At 32.4% G+C, this 22,073-nt stretch overlaps 1 protein-coding gene across 2 annotated transcripts in view; it reads right to left on the bottom strand.

The window, feature by feature from the left end:
- Positions 1 to 22,073, bottom strand: part of LOC114327433 (glucose dehydrogenase [FAD, quinone]) — a 76,953-nt gene that overhangs the window by 23,305 nt on the left and 31,575 nt on the right. For both annotated transcript variants that reach the window (XM_028276055.2, XM_028276056.2), the window contains exons 4-5: positions 13,011 to 13,136; positions 539 to 754 (exon numbers count right to left, since the gene is read on the bottom strand). In XM_028276055.2, coding sequence (XP_028131856.1) covers positions 539 to 754; positions 13,011 to 13,136 — 342 coding nt within the window. The remainder of the gene's footprint in view (positions 1 to 538; positions 755 to 13,010; positions 13,137 to 22,073) is intronic.

The raw sequence follows: 22,073 nt of genomic DNA, 5'->3' as shown, positions 1-22,073 counted from the left end.
TTCAAATATCTCGAAAACTAATGACTTTATCGTTTCCAATGAGGAGTATATTATTTACGTAGAAAGTATTGGATGGAGAATCTAAAAATGGCACTAGAATAGTAATTCCACCAGTGGCGTAGAATTTGAGAAGGGTCAACCATTCATTATCCCCTGTCGTACGCCTCTGATAGTAGCTAGAAACGTTTGTTTATCATAATTTAGTAGGGTGTATAGTAGTCGCACTTTCTGCCAAGTATGAAAAGGATACGTCGAATAGTTTTAAAATGCTGAGCAAAAATAATTTTTAAATTTTTAGATAAAACACCCTGTAACTCAGTAAGGAACCACAGTTTATTTAAGTGTTTTGGGTTAAATCTTCGTATTTTGTGCTAAGGTTTCTCCAGTTACTATATGGACAATTATTAATGAAACACCCTGTATATGCAGTTGCGTCGTCTGTAACATGTGCTATTTGTTCAAAGCAATGTAACTTTGAGAATGATTACTTTTGGGAATATATCTGCTAGAACTTTTACAGTATACCTATTTAACTTACCTGCTGAAAGAATCACCCCCTTGGTTGCTTTAGCTACGTACTCTTGACCTTTATAAGCGTATTTAACACCATATGCTTCAAAATTGTCATGAAGTAATATTTTTTGAACAACTCTATTAGTTCTTAGAATAATATTTGTCATTTTTTGTTCTAATAGAGTGTGTGCTGGTGTCCATCTTTGGCCATTCTTTACATTTATCTTTGGTAAACCAAAACCTGAAAAGTATAAATACAAAGCGTTACTATCTGGTTGTACGATTATTAAATGATCCTACTAACGGGGTCTTGTCCAAATAGCTGGCGACAAAATAGCTGCGTCAAATCGAAAAAAATAAGCTGCCGACAAAATAACTCAAAAAAATCATGAGAGTCGGCGCCACTGAGCAAGTAAACCGTGTTAAATTAACGCTCCAATATTGAACCTTATTTATGAGAAATATTGAGTTGATTATTTCATTCATAGGAGATTCTGACCAATAGAAAGCTACAGACATGCAAATTAAGGTGATAATTTTTGATAATCTCCCGTCGTTAAGCATATTACGTCAGATGCCCTTCGTTGCTACGAAAAAATACATTCAGTGACATTAATGACAAATGTTTTAAAAATTATAAAAGTGATGACTTTCAACCGTCAAATACATATTTATAACAACTGTGTGTTTAATTTCACTAATTGGTACTTACATATATAAATTACAATAAAATTTTGGTTTTGAACAGTTTTATTCATGAAATAATCGCAACAAATTGCACTCGAACTCTAAAATTAATATAGAATTTTTGCCCTCGTGACACTTTGACATAATTTCACTCGCCTTCGGCTCGTGAAATTAAAACTGCCAAAGTGACACTCGGGAAAAATTCAATAATTTTAGAGCTCTTGTGCAATTACTACTAATAATTTTTCAAAAGTATAATACAGCAAGTAGTAAATGCGAGTGCCAAAGTGCAGTGATTAAATATTTAAAACCTGTAAGTAAAACGAAGATAGCTAGGTTAGGAGAAGCGAGAAAGACAGTCATTCCATACTGTAAACTTCGAGGAGTGGATCCGGTGAGCAGTATGTAGCGGGGATATCTCGAAAAAAAACGGTAGTAATTCAACAACAGTAGCGGCACGTAAACATGGAGGAATTTAGAGAGTTTATAAAAGAATTTAAAAACGAACTTTTAAACGAGCTTAAAGATATGAGGAAGGAACAAAGGGAGTACCAGAAAATTATTCTGGAATTGAAAAAGGAAAATAGTGAAATGAAGAAACAAATAACGGTGTAACAGGACAAAATAGAGAAAATTGAGAAAAAGGAAAAGAAAAATAATATAATAATAAAGGGAATCATCATCATCAACTAGCCTATATTTGTCCACTGCTGAACGTAGGCCTCCCGTAAAAATTTCCACCTATTTCTATCTTGAGCTTCTTGCATCCAATTTGTGGTGATGCGCTTGATATCATCCGTCCATCTAGTCGGTGGTCGTCCTCTGCTTCGATATGCCTCCTGCCTTGGTCGCCATTCCAGAATCTTTTTGGTCCATCTGTCATCCGTCAGTCTGGCAACATGTCCTGCCCAAGCCCATTTAGCCATGGCTATTCTTTCAACTGCCTCCGTGACTCCTGTTCTTCTTCTTATTTCTAGGTTTGGTACTTTATCTCTGATGGTAATACCTAACATTGATCTTTCCATAGCGCGTTGTGTAACTCTTATTTTATTTATTGTTCTTTTTGTCAGAGTTAGTGTTTCTGCACCATATGTAAGAACCGGCAAAACACACTGGTCAAAGACCTTTCTTTTTAAACAAACTGGAATATTAGACTTGAAAATGTTATTTAATCTACCGAAGGCAGCCCATGTAAGACCTATCCTTCTTTGTATTTCAGTTGTCTGGTTATCTCGGCCTAAGCGAATCTCATGTCCTAGATATTTGTAAGCTATTACTTGGTCGATGCTATGACTCCCAATCTGAATTTTATCGCTGACTACAAGGTTGGTCATAAATTTTGTCTTTGAGGTGTTAATTTTAAGACCAATTGTTTTTGACACTTTATAGAGCGTGTGCAGCATTTTTGTAGCTTTATCAACTCTATCAGATATTAAAACGATGTCATCGGCAAATCTTAGGTGGTTCAGATCCTCCCCGTTTATATTGATTCCCATATTATCCTCTCCTTCCATTTGCTTGAACATATATTCAAGAACAGCTGTAAACAATTTCGGGGAGATAGTATCACCCTGTCTAATTCCACGTTCTATTCTAAATTTCTTGGTATCTTCATGAAGTCGAACACAAGCTGTACCAGTTTCGTAGATACTTTTAATCAAGGCGATATATCGGTAGTCAATGCGGCAGTCCGCCAATGCTCGAAGCATTTTATGATGATCTATAGTATCGAACGCCTTTTCATAATCCACGAATATAAGAAAGATAGGCTTGTTATACTCTGTGCACTTTTCTATTAGCGTTTTTATAACTTGTAGATGATCGTTTGTTCCGTATCTGGAGCGGAACCCAGCCTGTTCACAAGGTTGGTAACTATCCAGTTTGTTCACAAGCCGTTTTGTTATTATCTTCATGAATAGTTTGTATGTATGGGAGAGCAAACTAATAGGTCTGTAGTTCTTCAGATCTGAAATGTCACCTTTTTTATGCATTATGGTTATTATTGCATTATGCCACTGAGAGGGGGTTACGCCTCTTGTCAAACAAACATTGAACATCTTTTTCAACACATTTATTAACGTTTCTCCTCCTTCTTTGATGTGTTCAATGACTATCCCATCTTCTCCAGGTGATTTATTGTTTTTCATCTCCGAGAGAGCTGATTTTATTTCCTCTGTTGTGATGTCTGGGATGTCTTCTGAGCCTACATTTTGAACTTTTGGTATTTGACTTTGATCAGGATCTGGAAGTTCTTCTCGCTTATACAATTCTGAGTAAAAATCTTGAGCAATTTTTAAAATATCTTCCTTATTTGTTGTTATTTCTCCTTTTTTATTTACAAGTTTACAAATATTTTTCGATCCTTCAGTCATTTGTCGGCGCAGTATCTTTAAACTCTTATTTTTATCAATGGCGTGAGTTATGTGTTCAGTGTTGTAATTTCTGACATCTTTTCGAATGGATTTTGTGATATCTTTGTTTAACTGTCTAAGTGCTGCAAAATTTTCTGTGTATTTGTTTTTCAATTCTCTTCTTTTGTTTATAAGGTCTTTAGTAGCTTGAGTAAGTTTATCTATCTTGTTTTTTCTTTTTTCCTTATATTTGCTATGAGCGTTTCGAATCGCACTGTTTATTCGCATGTTTGTCACCTCTATATCTAATGCATTTTCATTTAGATGTTCTACTTCTTTCAGTTCTGAAGTTATGAGATTCTGATAAGCTACACTATCTTCTATCGATTCCCATTTATTAGAAGGCCTCTCTGTTATCATTGCTGTCCTCTCTTGTCTAAGGTTGATCAATATTTTTGCTCTAACCAACCGATGGTCACTCCCAACAGTGATTTTATTGATTACTGTAACATCTTGGATAATATTTTTTCTGTTTGTGATGATGAAATCAATTTCGTTTTTTGTTATGCCATCTGGACTAGCCCACGTCCACTTACGTTGTTGGTTCTTTTTGAAAAATGTGTTCATCACGTATAGCCGATGATGCAACAAAAAATTTAGTAGCATACCTCCTCTATCATTTCGCTCACCATATCCAAATGAGCCCATAGCCACTTCTGCGTTATCTTCTTTATATCCAAGTTTAGCGTTAAAATCGCCCATTAAGATTAGGTGGTGGGTTTTATCTTTTTCCATAGCTCTATTTATATCTTCATAAAAGTTTTCTATTTCTTCATCGCTATGACTCGTCGTGGGTGCATATACTTGGATAATTTTAATAGAGCATCTCTTGTTCAATTTTAGTATGAGGTACACAACTCTTGAGCTTACACTATCTATTTTTATAATTTTATCTAGGTGTTTCTTGTGGACGAGAAAACCTACGCCGCCAACTGCCTTATCGTCTTCTCCAATGGAATGTAACAGATGCCCTGATTTTAAAACTAATTGGTTTTCTCCTTTTCTTCGTATTTCGGAAAGTCCCAGTACATCCCATTTTATGCAGTTAAGTTCTTCCTGTAATTCAATGAGCTTATCTTCAGTTGCAAGCGTTCTTACGTTATAAGTGGCAATATGCAATGTTCGTTGTCCATGGTAGCCGTGTCTATCCCGGTGATTCTTTGCACCCTCTGCCCTTGGCCCGATCTGGTGGCTACCGTCACCAGGGACCGTTGGGCCGCCGGGGACTAAGGGCCTTTTTCTAGTTTGTGTCATGTCATTTACGGGGGAAAATTAGCCATTTCACTACCACGCTGGCCAGTGCGGGTTGGTAGCGGGAAATTAGGAGTGTTTGAATGGGGAGAGGCGCAGGTTACGCAGTTTGTGTGTAGGGTGTGCGACAATATGCCATACACACCCCCCACGCAAAGTGGACCCCTTCCACTCCAAACACGGTCAATAGGACTCATCCGTCACTCGGGGTGTGGATGAGATAGGTTTGAGGATAGAGATAATGGGTAAGGTTGAGATGGAATGTTAGGGAGGGACAGCGGTCAGCTGCTCCTGTAATCGCCTCTTACGACTAGTAGGAGATCCTGTGGGTGTATTCTACTAAGCGGCCCGCATCCCACACGGGGATGCACCAGAACGTATAAACAAGGAGATCGAAGGCCAGGGGCGGTTTCTCCATTGGTTCACTTGTGCAGTGAACACCCAATAAAAGTTAATTAAAATACAGTTTTTTTAAATCTCATAAATATTAAAATATTTTTTTTAATCTTATAGAATCATTAAATTAAAATATAACTTTATTTAGTATGTAATCATATTTATTTGCTCTACGCCGCGCCGCTGGATGCACGTGACAAGTGCAGATACTTGTGCTCTGGTGCAGAATTCAAATTGAACCAGCCAGTACTAATCTACGCCTGTATTAGAAAGAGAAATCTTAAAATCGGTGAAAGAGCATTTCGCCTATCTAAAACAGTAAGGATTTGTGCAGTGTACCCAGAGACCAGTGGTGCGTTTCGGCAGAGAACATTCTCTGGTTTCGGTTCACAGTTTGGAATTTTCTGTTGTGGGTTCTAGTTAAATACGGTTAAATCTTAAATACAATATTAATAGTTTTATGATGGAGCCTTATTCAGTGGATTTTATAAAAGAAAATGCAAATAGTTTTGAAAATCAACTTCTTATAAAAAATAATGGTCCACCTCGGCCGGAGATAAACTTGGTACAAGAATGTGCTATAAAAACCAAAAAGTTTAAACGTTGCTTTAAAGTTAAACAATATAAAAAACTTCGTGGCTGTGCGGGTGTGATAGACTACATTCTTTGTTTTGTTTTCCATGTTTAGTACTTTCGAAAAATGAAACTATTTCTTCAGAGTGGACAAAAACGGGCGTTCGGGATTTATCTCATTTATCGACAAAAATTAAAAAACACGGATCTTCCCAAATTCATTTAAAAATGAAATGCAACTCTCAGGTATTGGCAATATTGATGTTCACCAATTATTAGATTCTGGGTATGGGAAATCAATATAAAATAGACTTTAACGACCAAGTTAAAAAAAATGGTTACATTTTATCCGGTCTTATCGATTGTGTAAAATTTTGTAATTAATCATAATTAAGAGTTGCCGCAATGATACGAAATGACCGTTAAATTGAGACGAATCTATTTATGTAAGTTTTATTGAATTTGAGTAACATTATATATTCCATAAAATGTGTGCGGTGTCCTTTAGACAAAAAAGGGAGAGGCCCCAAAAATTTTTCGCCTGTGCCGCAATTGCCCGCGGCTTTTATTCACCGTGCCTATAATTACATTCCTTAATTGAACACCCATTTTAAATTACTACGAGCCGCCACTGTCGAAGGCTACATAAACAAGTATCTGAACATCGATAGTAAAATAACAGCAGTAACCAAAATAAACAATGAAGTTTACAGAGTACAGCTAGACAATACCCAAGAGAAACAAAAAATACTAGCAAATAAAAATAAACTAAGAAGAATAAGAGAAGCTAGGATTATGTCGATGAAGATTTGACTTCGAACGAAAGATTCAACGACAAATCAGACAAAAATCAAAAGAAGAAAGAACAAAAGGTAACACAGCTATAGTGAAATATAAGAAGCTTATACCTAGTAGATAAATATAATATGGACATGGAACAATGAGAAAGGAATAGTAGTCCAGGGTAATAAGGTTTTTTCCATGACACTTGAACAGACAGGGTACTGAAGCGTTTTTTCGACAGGTAATACCTATAAGAGCAAATTGTAACTATTTCCTGCGTAGGATCTGGCGGCCATTTTTATTTATAAACAATTAAGTGTCAAAAAATGGCATTTTTCACTTTTTTTTCAAATCAATGGAAAACAGGAAAACTTATGCTTTTTTTAATACAAATATCTTCGAGATTATGGAAAAAGCTTTAAAATGACGTTTTACAAAGTTTGATATACTCATTTATTGTTAATATAATTGCGAAAAAAGGTCGGAATTGCAAAAAAAAATATATTTTCGCAATAACTGTTGTAAAAATTAGTGTACAGCTTTGAAGTTTTTGTCAAATAAGGGTTCTTTGGTGCTTAATATGTGATAAAAATTTCAAAGCGATTCATTCAATTGTTTAAATTTTATTCAAATTGTTTATCCCAGAGAGCATTTTTTTTGCAATAACATAAGTCAGAAGAAAATAACGTTAGAACCATTCCACGGGTGTCAAATGAAAGAGCATGAGCTATATTTTCAACTTGGTTTAAAAAAGCGAATAATAAATGCATTTATTAGTAATAAATAATTATGCAAAAGTACCGTAAATCTTTCCTTATAAACTTTTTATTTTGTTATATAAGAAATTATACATATTTATTACAATTTTTTATCAATTATGATATAGATAACATTACTTGGTAGTTGTGCACTTAAATCGGGGTAAAAAAGTTAATTTTTTTGAAAAAAGTTATTTAAAAATTTTATAAAGAAAAATTGACGATACTTTTGCATAATTATTTATTACTAATAAATGCATTTTTTATTCACTTTTTTAAACCATGTTGAAAATGTAGCTCATGCTCTTTCATTTGACACCTGTGGAATGGTTCTGTCATTTTTTTCTGACTTATGTTATTGCAAAAAAAATGCTCTCTGGGATAAACAATTTAAATAAAATTTAAACAATTGAATGAATCGATTTGAAATTTTTATCACATATTAAGCACCAAAGAACCCTCATTTGACAAAAATTTCAAAGCTGTACACTAATTTTTACAACAGTTATTGAGAAAATATTTTTTTTTGCAATTCCGACCTTTTTTCGCAATTATATTAACACTAAATGCGTATATCAAACGTTGTAATACGTCATTTTAAAGCTTTTTCCATAATCTCGAAGATATTTGTACTAAAAAAATCATAAGCTTCATTGTTTTCCGTTGATTTGAAAAAAAGGGGGAAAATGCAATTGTTTATGCCATTTAATTGTTTATAAATAAAAATGGCCGCCAGATCCTACGCAGGAAATAGTTATAATTTGTTCCTAAAGGTATTACCTGTCGAAAAAACGATTCAGTACCCTGGCTGCTGAAGTGTCACGAACAGGGTATATTTTTGTCTTATTACCCTGGCCTATAGGTACTAGAAAATGGAAATGATAATAAAACGGAAAACACAAATCCAAAAAACTGAAAAGAGAACAAAGGACGGATACTCAGCATAACGACCCGGCAATGGATAATGACAATGAAGAGGAAGTATCAAAAATGAATAAAACACAAACCCCGAAAAAACGAAATGCAGAATGGAAGGTCAGAGGAATAAACGGCAAGGAAATGGAGATTCTAGAACAATGTACAAACCAAAATTTTACAGCAGTAGCTATTACAGAGACGAAGAAAAAAAGCCGGGGCATGCAATGGATAGAAGATGGTAATTTGTTTATATGCAGGAGTAGAGGAAAATAAGGCCCAATCAGGAGTAGCATGCCTGATTCCCAAAAATAACATAGAGAAGTTGAAAAGCTGGGAATGTATAAACGACAGAATTCTAAAAGTAACAATAGATATAAGTATCGAAAATACAGCTACGCTTGTAATAATATATATGCACCAGAAGAAGATGACAAAGCTGAAGTAAAGAATCAATTTTGGACACAACTACAAGAAACAATTGACGATTATGAAGGAATGTTGATAATACTGGGAGATTATAATGCCAGAGTGGGAAATGATCATAAAAATGGCAGGGAGCAATAGGTATACATGGGGAAAATGCAATAAACACCAATGGAAAGAAACTACTACAGTTCTGCATCGATAACGATTTGACTATAAACAATACATTTTGCGAGCATAAGTGGATCCACAAAATAACAAGAGAAGTACGCACACGAAACGAACGCTCGATAATAGACTATGTAATAACACCTAGGTATTGTAAAAAACAAATTAGAGATGTAAGAGTCAAAAGAAGTTTTGAAGCAGGCACTGACCATTACCTAGTAGAAACTAGTAGAAACATTACCTAGTAAAATTAGAAAGAATGCAATACTAAACAACAAGGGTGGAGACACAGGAAGTGTCACAACAGAACGAATAAAGAGCTATAAGCTGCGAGATCCACAAATCAGGATAAGATATATGGAAGAAACGGAAAAGCAAATACAAAACTGTAACAGGGAGGAACAAAGGACGAATTTAGAAGATAAATGAAAAAAATTCAAAGATTCAATAATAAAAGTGGCAAGATAAAAATGTGGATATAGTAGAAATAGTAATACCAAGAAAGAAACAAGCTGGTGTAACGGAAATATCAAAAAAGAAGTTAAAGAAATGAAAAAATTGTAGAAAAATTATTTTCAAAGTAGAAGTCAACAAACTGACATATACAAAATACAAAGAAATAAAGTTAAAGAAATAATCAAAGAGGCAAAAAAGGATATCTGGGAAAAGTTTGGAAGAAAAATGCAAGAAAATAGTAAAGAGAACAAGAAGTTAACACTGAGAAACATGAAAAACCCAAAAAGAGTAAATCTTAATCAAATAAAAGATCTTCAACAGGAAAATATCATAACAGACGAAGAAAATATTTTACAGTGCTACTAAATAGTGAAAATAAAATATTGATTAAGGAAAAGAAAAATGAGGCCGACAACAAAACCGAATCAAATGAAACTGGAATACATATGGAAGAACTAGAGCAAGCTTTGAGTAAAATTAAAGTAGGTAAAGCACCAGGATGTGATCAGCTAGATGCAGAATTATTAAAATTCCTAGGACCAAAAGGAAACACAGAATTGCTGAAAATACTAAATATGGCATGAAAAACTAAAAAGATACCATCGGAGAGGGACATCGCAACAATCTTGCCAATACATAAGAAAGGAGATACTAGGGTTTGCGAAAATTATAAAGGAATATCTCTCTTATGCGCAGGACTAAAAGCATACGAAATATTAATAGAAAGTTAATTACGTAAGATGGTAGAACCAAGACTAGCAGATGCACAAAGTGGATTTAGACCAGCGCACAGTGTACAAGGCCACAATTTTACTTTGCAACAAATAACTGAAAAAGCTATAGTCAAAAATGAAGAAATCTATTTGGCATTATTAGATATGGAAAAGGCGTTTGATATGATGGACAAGACAGGAATCTGGCAGAGTCTAGAGAAGAACTGTTGAAGATGGTATGTAGTCTGTATGAAAATACTAACAACCAAGCAAGAACGAGAAACAGCTTCAAAAATCTTCAAAAATATCGATGGAGTCAGACAGGGTGGTGTATTGAGCCCATTATTGTTTATAAGCGTGATCGACGAAGTAATAAAAGCTTGCTGGCCAAAAACAGAAAAATATATTGCAGGATACAGAAACATGCAAGTAGTCAAAGTAGAAGCATGTGTATTTTACAGACTATAGCAAAAGCAGAAAAAGACCTTCAAAATAACATGGCAATGTGGACAGAAGAATTAAAATCATACAACTTAAGAGTAAACTAAAAGAGAAAACTAAAGTGATGGTAGTAACAAAAAAAATTCAAAAATAAACATTAACATTGAAGGAAATAGGATCGAAGTATTCAAGTATTTAGGGATAACTTTGAATAATAAAGGGACACAAGAAGACGAGATTGCTACCAGATTAAATCTAGCAACTAGAAGATAGCATGCACTATACAAAAATTTCTTGAACAGAAAAGAAATAACAACAAAAACAAAAATGATCGTATACCAAACAGTGTACCAACCTGTATTAACCTACGGGGCAGAAAACTGGGTACTCGACGAAAAACAAACAAAGCGACTGCAAGCAAGTGAAATGAAATACTTGAGGAAAGTGCTGGGTGTTAGAAGAACAGACAGAAAAAAAACGGAAACATCAGACAAGAGCTAGGAACTAAATCACTAAAGGTTAAGCAGAAGAAAAGAAACTGAAATGGTGGGGACACATGATCAGAATGAACGAAACTAGACAGGTGAAGAAGATATGGGAAGCGAGAAAAATAGGTAAAACCGTAGAGGACGACCAAAAAAAAACATGGAACAAAAGCATAAACGATATTCTCGAAGAAAGAGGGAAGACATGGAGTGAGTCGAAGGAACTAGCTAGAGACAGAATAGATCAGCGTAAATTTGTAGAAAAAATTTAAGAGAGGTTGTACACCTCAACACCTACGGGTATAAGATGTTTTCGATTATGTATGTATGTATGTTAATATCTGGTTGTACGATTATTAAAGGATCCTACTAACGGGGTCGTGTCCAAATAGCTGGCGACAAAATAGCTGCGTCAAATCGACAGCAAAAAATAAGCTGCCGACAAAATAGCCTAAAAAAAATCAGCTGGCATGACACACTTATTAAAGAAATGGAGGCTTGAGACTTGGTGTTACTCACTCCACAGATCTCTCCAGATTGGTATGTACACCTGAAATCCCGGAATATATACACGCACTCAGAAAGAATTTAACATAGGTATTCACTTTACATAGAAGCGAGAAACATTTATTTAAAATGACATAGCTATATTAGGTCTCACAAATATCTTGTCAAAAATTTTCTAATGGAACTAACTCAAGAAGAGAGGTTCAACATTGTTGCCAAACTTATTGTTTTTAGTTGACCTGTCGCCTTTTTCAGAATTTGAAATATATGCCAACAGTCAAATTTATTGGGAATCGCCACACTTTTACTTTAAAACAAATTTATTTTAACGTTTTGATTTCCACTTCGAAAATCGTTTTCAAAATAGAAAACATTCATTAATAAAACATGTTAACGTTTTGTATTTTGAGAATACATTTCTATGCAATAATACTGACATTGTTTTTGAAACCAAGTTTGTAATGTGTAATTATTGGAAAAGATTAGTACATATACCAAAGAAATGTTTAATGCATAACCAACCCTAATTACTATTTTTTATAAATTTTATAGTTACAGTCCCTGGCCATATTATTATGACCACCTATGAATTTTTATAAAAATCAACTATTCCACGTACATTTTGTTTAAAAATAATTTTTAAATTCAATATTTTTATGTAATATCAATGTTATGCATTAACTATAATATATTTAATAATAAACAGAAATAAAATACTTGAAAATATTACATACTTATATATTTTTTAATAATTTGTTGAATTCCTGACCTTAATCACATAGAAAATATTTGGGAGCTTTTAAAACCAGAAATTTCCAGTGAAAAGGTCACAAACAAAATTGTTTTGATTAAAGTACTAATATATCATTGGAACCACAATGACAAATTGAAGTAATGTGAATTTAACTGCATTCAAAGTATGCCAGACTGGTACTAGCGGTAATCAAAGTTAAAGTGGGCTTAACAAAATATTAAAAAATATATAAATATCGCATATTTTCAAATGTTTTATTGCTATATATAATAAATTTAATAATAAACAGCAATAAAACATTTGAAAATATCGCATATTTATAGCTTTTTAATATTTTGTTGAGCCCCCTGTAACTTTAATTACCCCTAGTATGTACCTGTCTTGGCACAGTTTGAATGCAGTTAAATTCACTTTGCTTCAATTTGTCATTGTGGTTCCAATGATTATTAGTTCTTTAATCAAAACAAATTTGTTGGTGACCTTTTTACTGGAAATTGCTCATTTTAAAAGCTCCCAAATATTTGCTATGGGATTAAGGTCAGGAATTCAATAAAATATTAAAAAATATATAAATATGTAATATTTTCAAATATTTTTTGCTGTTTATTATTAAATATATTATAGTTAATGTATATCATTAACATTACATAACAAAATTAAATTTAAAAATAATTTGTAAACAAAATGTATTTAGTGGAATAGTTGATTTTTATAAAAATTCATAGGTGGTCATAATAATATGGCCAGGGACTGTATATATTAATGGAACTCACCTTTTATACAATTTTCAGTCTCATCTAATAATGGGTAACCTAATTCTTTGGCTGCATTTAATATTGAATCAGCTAACTTTGTGGTAAAAGTTAAGTTACTAACATAAGTTGAGGCAGTAGTTTTACCTGAAAATCGTAAAAAATTATCTAAAAAAACTGTAATTATGAAGGTTGGCATGTGTTAAAATACATTTACAAACAAGTAACAGCCAATAAAACTAAAATCAAAATTAAACACCAAAGACATTAAATGGGGTAGTGAAAAAATAGGCAATATAAGTACAGCAAATATGTATACAGTATGGGCCAAATGAAAGGAATAAATTCGTTACTTCGTAAACCGGCGACGATAAGAAAAAATCCTGGAAGAGGTCGATTTGTATTTGTAAATTATGATATTTTAGCATATATGTATGTCATTCCAATGGCGTCATCCATCTGGGCGTAATCGATTATTTTTTTAAATAGGAATAGGGGTCATGTGCTAGCTCATTTGAAAGGCTATTCAATTCTCTATTCAGTAATATAAACATTTATACAGGGTGTCAAAAAAATGTTTAATTAAATTATTTGACAAAAAAAGAAGAATATTTATATGTAATTTATTTAATTGAAGATACATTTTACTGTTGCCCGATAACAGAAAAAATGTTTATTTCATAAAAAAACATTGCTTTTCGATTAAATTCAATGTTCAAGCCAGCTCCCGCCAGCCACTTGCTTCTTGGAAGTTTAAACATGTAATTTAATCGTAAAGCAATGTTTATTTGTGAAACAAACACATTTTGCTGATTTCTGGCAGTAATAAAATGTATTTTGAATTAAATAAATTAAATACATTCTTCTTTTTTTGTCAAATAATTTAACTTTAAACACTTTTTTTGGACATCCTGTATTCGCGGTGTGCAAGTACTTGGAAAGGGAAACGAGAAACGACCGTGCGCGAGTCGCGGAGAAATATTGCAACTATCTTAAATAATTCATATTGTCAATTGAAATTGTCAAATTGACGTATATTTCATACCTTCTGTCATTGACTTAGAAAAATTATATATTGCTCCACAATATTGATATGATATGCAATTATTATATAAAGATAAATTTAATTAATTGTATTTTGCTTGCAATACTGCATTTTAATAACGGATTTTATTTACTACATACAATTGTTTACGTTTGCTAAACATAACCTGCATCTTATTTTTTTCTTCTTATTATTTTTTTGGACTATGGTCTTGACAATTATCCAGCAACCAGGACTAATATAATTGGCCAATATAATTAAAAGTGCGAATAAAAGTACAGAGCGTAGAAATAGAGGTCGCTTTGCCGAACTTGCACGGTCCCAATAAGTAATTATATAAATGGATATATTACTCAATAGAGAATTAAATATCCTTTCAAGTGAGCTAGCAGATGAAACCAGACATCTTCTCATTTAAAAAATCATTGATTACGTCATCACGCCCAGAAGGATGACGTCACTAGTATGACATAAACGCCAAAATATCATAATTTAAAAATAAAAATCGACCTATTTCGGATTTTTCCCTTAAAGTCGCCAGTTTACGAAATAACGAATTTATTCCTTTCATTTGCCCCATACTGTATGTATACAAAATATCATAATTAAATTTAAAAACGCAAAAATAAACAACAAAGCAAACACATTTGAATAAATTGTGCCCATATTAAGATCAGTGGCATAGTAGCGGATCTAGACATTTGCCTTGGAGGAGAACTTTTGGGGGGCTTCTCCAATGAAACGCCAACAAGATATAAAAAAGATATTGTTCTAAAAAGAGGCTATTTAAAAGAAAATAGTAAAGTGCATAAAAAAGATAAACCTAAACTACATAAAAGACATAAATAATAACGTATATGCATTAAGTTCCCTTAATTTTTCTAACTAGCAGGTTTATTGGGTTAAATTTGCCTGTCAATGGATTTAAATTCTATGTCAGCTAATATATTTTTGTTTCCACAATTTTTTTTCTTTATTTTGGACCTTGTTGGGGGGAGAATTTCGCCATTTTCCCGCATAGATCTGCCACTGATTAAGTTGTAGAAGGATTGAGGTGGTGCATTATTATGAAATCTTGTCAATGTCCATTATAGTGGGGAAGCCTTGGATGCTTAATTTTTTAGTCATGGGGACCTATTGGGTTGTGAAGATTAGGTCCTAAAACCAAAAAAGTTAAGTTTTCCATATTTTTAGGGATTTTCCATTTTTTTAATTTAATTTTCCATTTACAAAAAAGGGTTTTTTCCGATTATAGCGCCATCTATCCATAATTCGAAAAAATGTCTCGAATAAAAGTTACTTATTTTTACGTAAGGGATCGAAACCTGCAATAAACAACTTGGGGTTCCTATTTAAGATTTTAAAGTAACCCTTCACCTCACCTCCGTGGGGGTCGTGTTTGGTGTCATTCGATAGACTTCGATAGATTCACTGAAGTGAAAACTTCTGTAGGTACTTTGTGCGATTTTTGTATAGGGGAAAAGCATTGAATTCGCGTCCGTCATCGCGACCATCATTGCGACCGTCATCACTTATGCTATATATTATGTGTATGTACACTCACCGGCAGAGAAAACGGGCACCCCAAAAAATGGGTCATTTTTAATGTCCTGTATTTCCTAAACCTGATGTCCGATTTAAGTAATTTTTTTAATATGTTATAGCCTTATTCTTTACCAATATCGCTGTAATAATATTGTTGCTAGACAGGTACATTGTCATTGTATACAGGGTGTACGAATCAAACTGTGTTTTTTTTCTCAAACTTTGGAACACCCTGTGGAATGTTCTAGCTTTTATAAAATACTAAAATTAAAACCCAACTATAGCCACACATTTTCTTAACATTCTGTTTTTTTATTCATTCGCTTATGTTGGATAATAAAAAAGTTAGGCACTTTAACAACTACCCCTGTTTTTCGTCAATACAGGGTGTTTTTCAATAAGTACGGCAAGCTTTAAGGGGTAATTCTGCATGATAAAATAATGACAGTTTGCTTTATAAACTTATGCCCGCAAATACTTCGTTTCTGAGATAGGGGGTGTTGAAATTGTTCTTACAAACTGACGATTTATTTATTGCTCTAAAACGGTTTGTGATATGCAAATGAAATTTGGTAGATTTTAAGAGATTGCGCATTTTTTGACATACAATTGAGAATTTTTTATTCACCATTGGCGTGCATACGGGATATATCTAAAATATTTATACCCGTATGCACGCCAATGGTGAATATAAAATTCTTAATTGTATGCCAAAACATGCGCAATAACTACCTCTTAAAATCTACCAAATTTCATTTGCATATCACAAACCGTTTTAGAGAAATAAATAAATCGTCAGTTTGTAAGAATAATTTCAACACCCCCTATCTCGGAAACGAAGCATTTTCGGGCATACGTTTATAAAGCAAACTGTCATTATTTTATCATGCAGAATTACCCCTTAAAGTTTGCCGTACTTATTTAAAAACACCCTGTATTAACGAAAAACAGGGGTAGTTGTTAAAGTGCTTAACTTTTTTATTATCCAACATAAGCGAATGAATAAAAAAACAGAATGTTAAGAAAACCTGAGGCTATAGTTAGGTTATAATTTCAGTATTTTATAAAAGCTAGAACATTCCACAGGGTGTTCCAAAGTTTGAGAAAAAAACACAGTTTGATTCGTACACCCTGTATACAATGACAATGTACCTGTCTAGCAACAATATTATTACAGCGATATTGATAAAGAATAAGGCTATAACATATTAAAAAAATTACTTAAATCGGACATCAGGTTTAGGAAATACAAGACATTAAAAATGACCCATTTTTTGGGGTGCCCGTTTTCTCTGCCGGTGAGTGTATATATAAATTGTATCGAGGTATTTGTATTTAAAATAAATGTAAAACCTATTTGAGGATGGGGAAAAGAATTGATTTCGCGACCATCATCGCGACCGTCATCGCTTCGGCGAAATAAATTTTGTACATATATATGTACTACAGTGGAACCTCGATAACTCGGATTAATCGGGACCGCGACCGATCCGGGTTATCGAAAATCCGAGATAGCCGGAGAATATGGTAAAAATTAATAAAATACGGTATACTTACAGATAAACTCCGTTAGAATTGAAATAACATGAAATATATTTATAAATATGCACAGTACCTACTCATTAAAATTACTAAAAAAAACACCAAACACAAACGTAAGCAAATGGAAGCGAACAATACAAGTCACACAATACAGTGTACAACGATGTAATGTTATTATTTAAAAACAGTGAAAACTAAAGACCATTGTTTATAAAAGAATTTTTTAAATAGTCTTTCCTAAACAGTGCTGACAGTTTGAAATAAAAAGGAATAGATACTACAGACAGGTGGCTGTTGTTTCTGCGGCGTGTGCTATGAGTCATTTTTAATATCGTATAGTTCAAATTACACACATAAGTACACATTATATCTCAAATATTATATTACATACATTTTTATTGTTGAAAGGTTTGTCTGATAATGAACTATTTTGATGGGAAATAAGCCAAAATTAAATTGAAAAATACAAAATATTGAAAATCAAAATGTTTATCTGATGAAAATCGGTCCGGGTTAGCCGGACTTCCGGGTAATCGGGGGCCGACTTATCGGGGTTCCACTGTATATATGTACAAAATTTATTTATATATATTTACATATATTTTATTACATAATATATTATGTTATGTGTATGTATATATAAATTTTATAGAAGCATTTAAATTTAAAATAAATGTAAAACCTATTTTCGGATGAGGAAAAAGGATTTATTTCGCGACCGTCATCTCTTCGGCGAAATAAATTTTGTACGTATCTATATTATGTTAGACCAGGGCAGATCTGTGAAAAAACGTCTATTTTTGGATGTGCGAGGTGGCAATCGGATTATTGCAGATAAAGTTAGGTGACAACTTCAATAATAATAATTGACTTATGCTTCTTCTCAAATATGCCCGGAACATTAATAAAAAAATTAAAATATTTAAAAATTTCGAAAAACATAGATTTTTACTACTTCCTTTGCTTATAACTTTAAAACAATTCATTTTGGAACAAAGTCGTAGGGAAATAAGATAAAGATAATTGAATTTTGTACGATATACGACTGGTTAAAAATGTCTTAAGTTATTACCCTTTCTGCAAAATAGCAATAAATACAAAATAAGGGGACCGTCATCTCTTCGGCGAAATAAATTTTGTACGTACCTATATTTATTATGTGTATGTATATATAAATAGTATAGAAGTACTTAAATTTAAAAAAAAAAAAATTAGGACACTAGTTGGAGTGCCGACAGAAGTAAAAACTTCTTATAGTATATCAATTATGAGCTCAACGCTTTTTCCCCATCCAAAAAGAAGTGATATGCCTATATTATATACGCGTTGCGTATGTCCTCTGCTATTTATGTATACATACACATAATATAAATATATACGTACAAAATTTATTTCGGCGAGGTGATGACGGTTGCAAATTCAATACTCTTTTCCCATCCAAAAAGTGCACAACGTCCCTAAGGAAGTTTTCACTTCAAAAATTCACGTTGTCTTAATTTGAGGTTTTTCAAGTTTTTTTAATTCGATAATTTTTAAAGTGAAAACTGCTTTAGGGACGTTGTGCACTATTTAGATGGGGAAAAAGTATTGAATTAGCGACCGACATCTCGATCGTCATCGCTAGCGACCGACATCTCGACGTTGTGCACTTTTTAGATGGGAAAAATCTATTGAATTAGCGGCCGTCGTCGCGACCATCATCGCTTCGGGGAAATAAATTTTTGAAGTGAAAACTTCTTTAGGAACGTTGTGCACTTTTTAGATGGGGAAAAAGTATTGAATTAGCTGCCGCTATCGCGACCTTTACCGCTTCGGCGAAATAAATTTTTGAAGTGAAAACTTCTTTAGGGATGTTGTGCACTTTTTGGATGGGAGAAAAACATTGGATTTGCGACCGTCATCACTTCGCCGAAATAAATTTTGTACGTATTAATATTATGTGTGTATATATACATAAATAGCTTAGGACGTACGCAACTCGTATATAATATAGGTATAGCACTTATGTTTGGATGGGGAAAAATCATTTGGATGAGGTCACGACCGGCAACGCTACGGCGAGATATTAGTAATAGGGGAGTGCATTTAGATTTTCACTTCGGAAAAAATCAAACAAGATAAAACTTTTTGTAATTTCATTAAGAAATGTTTAATAAACAACATATCAAAAAGTTCTACTCGAGAAGTGGGTGCTTCATTTTTTATTAAACAAATGAACAGCGAAGTTAGATGTTTTTTTTAATAACTCCGAAAATATAATTTTTAGAAAAAAATTGACTTGACCATTGAAAAATTCAGAAAATTTTACAAAAAAAACCTTATATAAAGATTTTCCTAAAATTAAATCTCTAGCTTCTGTAATTTTTTATTTATAACACTAAAGTCACCCTTCTCACACATATTGGCGCACTGTAAACTAGCGTTGGAAGAATTGCACGGTTGAGTTTTTTTAATGTAATTCTTTAACTAATGGACCAAAAGAAATTTTACAAATTGGACATGAAAGAGGATGAAATAAGCTATATTATGGTTGTAATATAAAGAAATAAAATGTATGGACAGAAGTACGGTGTGGGCGGAAAGCGAGCCTTACATGAATTTTGTTTAAAAATGATTTAAAAATGTGTAGCTAATACAATTTTACTTATAAAACTCTCAAATTTGCACAACTTACCTCTCAATGATCTTACTAAACGATGTTTCATTCAAAAAAAATCTCAAAAATTTAATTCAAATAATACGATGTCTCAAAAAATGTAATTTTTGAAAACTTCGTAGTTTTACAGAATTCCCACCACTTTAAGACGGTATTACTCAAGTTTGAATAAATCTAAAACAATTTTTTTGCTATTTTTTTAAAGCTTGGAATGTAATCTTTAAAAATCACTGAATTATTTTAGTTTAAAAATGAAATAAACAATTTATTTTTGAGAAAACTAAGAAAGATAAGAAAAATGTAATACAAAAACCGAAAATTACCAGCTGAAAAAATGTATATACAGAGTGATCAAAACTTTTTTCTGTAAAACTTACCTAAAATACATTTAATAATAAGCTTCAACAATAATAAATGTTTAACAAAAAAAATTTTTTTTAGCTCTTATAGAGTATGTCTGCGTAACTTGGAACCTATTGATAACTTTTTTAATATCAGTTTTACGAAAAAAAGTTATACTTTATAAAATACTCTGCATCGTATATAACATAAGATGCAACCATCAAATATCAAATTTTGTTAATTTTGTACGAGGTATGTTAAAAAATATGAATTTCACTCACGAGTAAAGTACCTTTATATTTCACAATATCTAAAATTTGTATAAAGAAAAGTTGTTTGGAATTAAAAACTATGTTCCAATATGTAATTATATCCTTCTAATCGAAAATTTGTTTTTTTTAATATTCTTTCTAATACATTTTAATTTTTAATATTATTGTGAAAAATTATTTGTTTATCTTTTTTTTTTTTAAGAATGAAATTCCATATTTGTTTGATTGGATTCTACTTGTTTTTAATTTAAATATCCGCCATTTTGGATCTGCCATTTTGAAATTTAAAGTTTTAATCTTTAATTCAGATTCAACAACCCGTTAAAAATAAAGACAATAAATGTTTTATAAAAATGTTCTTTTTTATGTTCTTTTTAGAAAATTCGCATTTTGGATCCGCTATTTTATAGTTTATAATGTTAACATTTAAGTTAGGTTTATCAAAGCTCTCAAAAATAAATATATGTAGAAATAAATACATTTGGTAAAGAAATTATGATATTACAACTATTTTTTAAGTTATCCGCCATTTTGGATCTGCCATTTTTTAATTTAAATTATCAAAATTTCATTCAGGTTCAGCAACCTCTCAAAAATATCCACATATATGTAAACAAACACGTTCTATAAAAAAATTTGGATTTTACAACTACCTTAAGGATTTTTAGGAAAAAATCCGCCATTTTGAATCCGCCATTTTGAATTTGCAAATTGTAATGTCAGATTCGGGTTCTGCATAATCAAAACTAAAATAAAAACATTTTTTATCAAAATAAAATGTTGAATTCACCCATATTCTTAACATTATTTATACAAAACAATTGTTATTGTTTAAACAATTAATAAACAATTAGCGGCAAAATCTGTGAGTAGAACTTTTTATTTTAACATATTTATAAACTAACAAAAAAAGTTTTAGAAAAATATAACCTTGTTTGATTTTTTCCGAAACATTGTATCTTTTCGTTCTAATTGCACTCCCCTATAATTTATATACTATAAGTTGAATTGCCTATAAGTTCGACCGAAGTTATAAAGGTTGGAAGAGGCATAGTGTGTGTACACGAAGACGCTTGGTTCGCCAGAAGTTTTCACTTCTGTCGAAACTCCCGCGAGTGCTTTAATTTTTTTTTACAGACTGCCCCCTACGCACGCCCCTCTTAAGAATTCATATAATATATGGTAGGGGTACATTTACAGGGTACAAGGTTTCTCCCCATGTGATTTTCTAGTGTGCTCGAGCAACCCTCAAAAATCCCTCTTGGGCTCCCCTACCATTATAAAATATATAATAATAGTTCTTGGAGTCTGCTTTTCATCTATAATTTAGATGATTGGTATTAGACCGGGCCCTGGAAGTATTTGAGTATGCAAAACTTGAGAACCGGCAACTATGTTCAGATTCTTTTACCTGAGACCTTGAACCATGAAAAACTGAATGTTGTCGAAAGGTGCGATGGTGCCTTGTTACCCCTTCCCTCCCCCCTATGTTACGGGCAGATAAAAAACGATTTTTCACAAAGAAAACATTGTTTTATATTTTTTGGGTCATTCTAAGCAAAAAATCTTTGTACAAGTTTTTTCGTAAAATGCATAGTTTTCGAGATAAACGCGGTTAAACTTAAAAAAAATCCAAAAATTGCAATTTTTGAGCCCGAATAACTTTTGATTAAAAACTAAAA

Source organism: Diabrotica virgifera, chromosome 3 (assembly GCF_917563875.1).
Source record: "Diabrotica virgifera virgifera chromosome 3, PGI_DIABVI_V3a".
Lineage (NCBI taxonomy): Eukaryota > Metazoa > Arthropoda > Insecta > Coleoptera > Chrysomelidae > Diabrotica > Diabrotica virgifera.
Note: the sequence above shows the minus strand (reverse complement) of the source record. Positions and strands in the feature narration are given on the sequence as shown.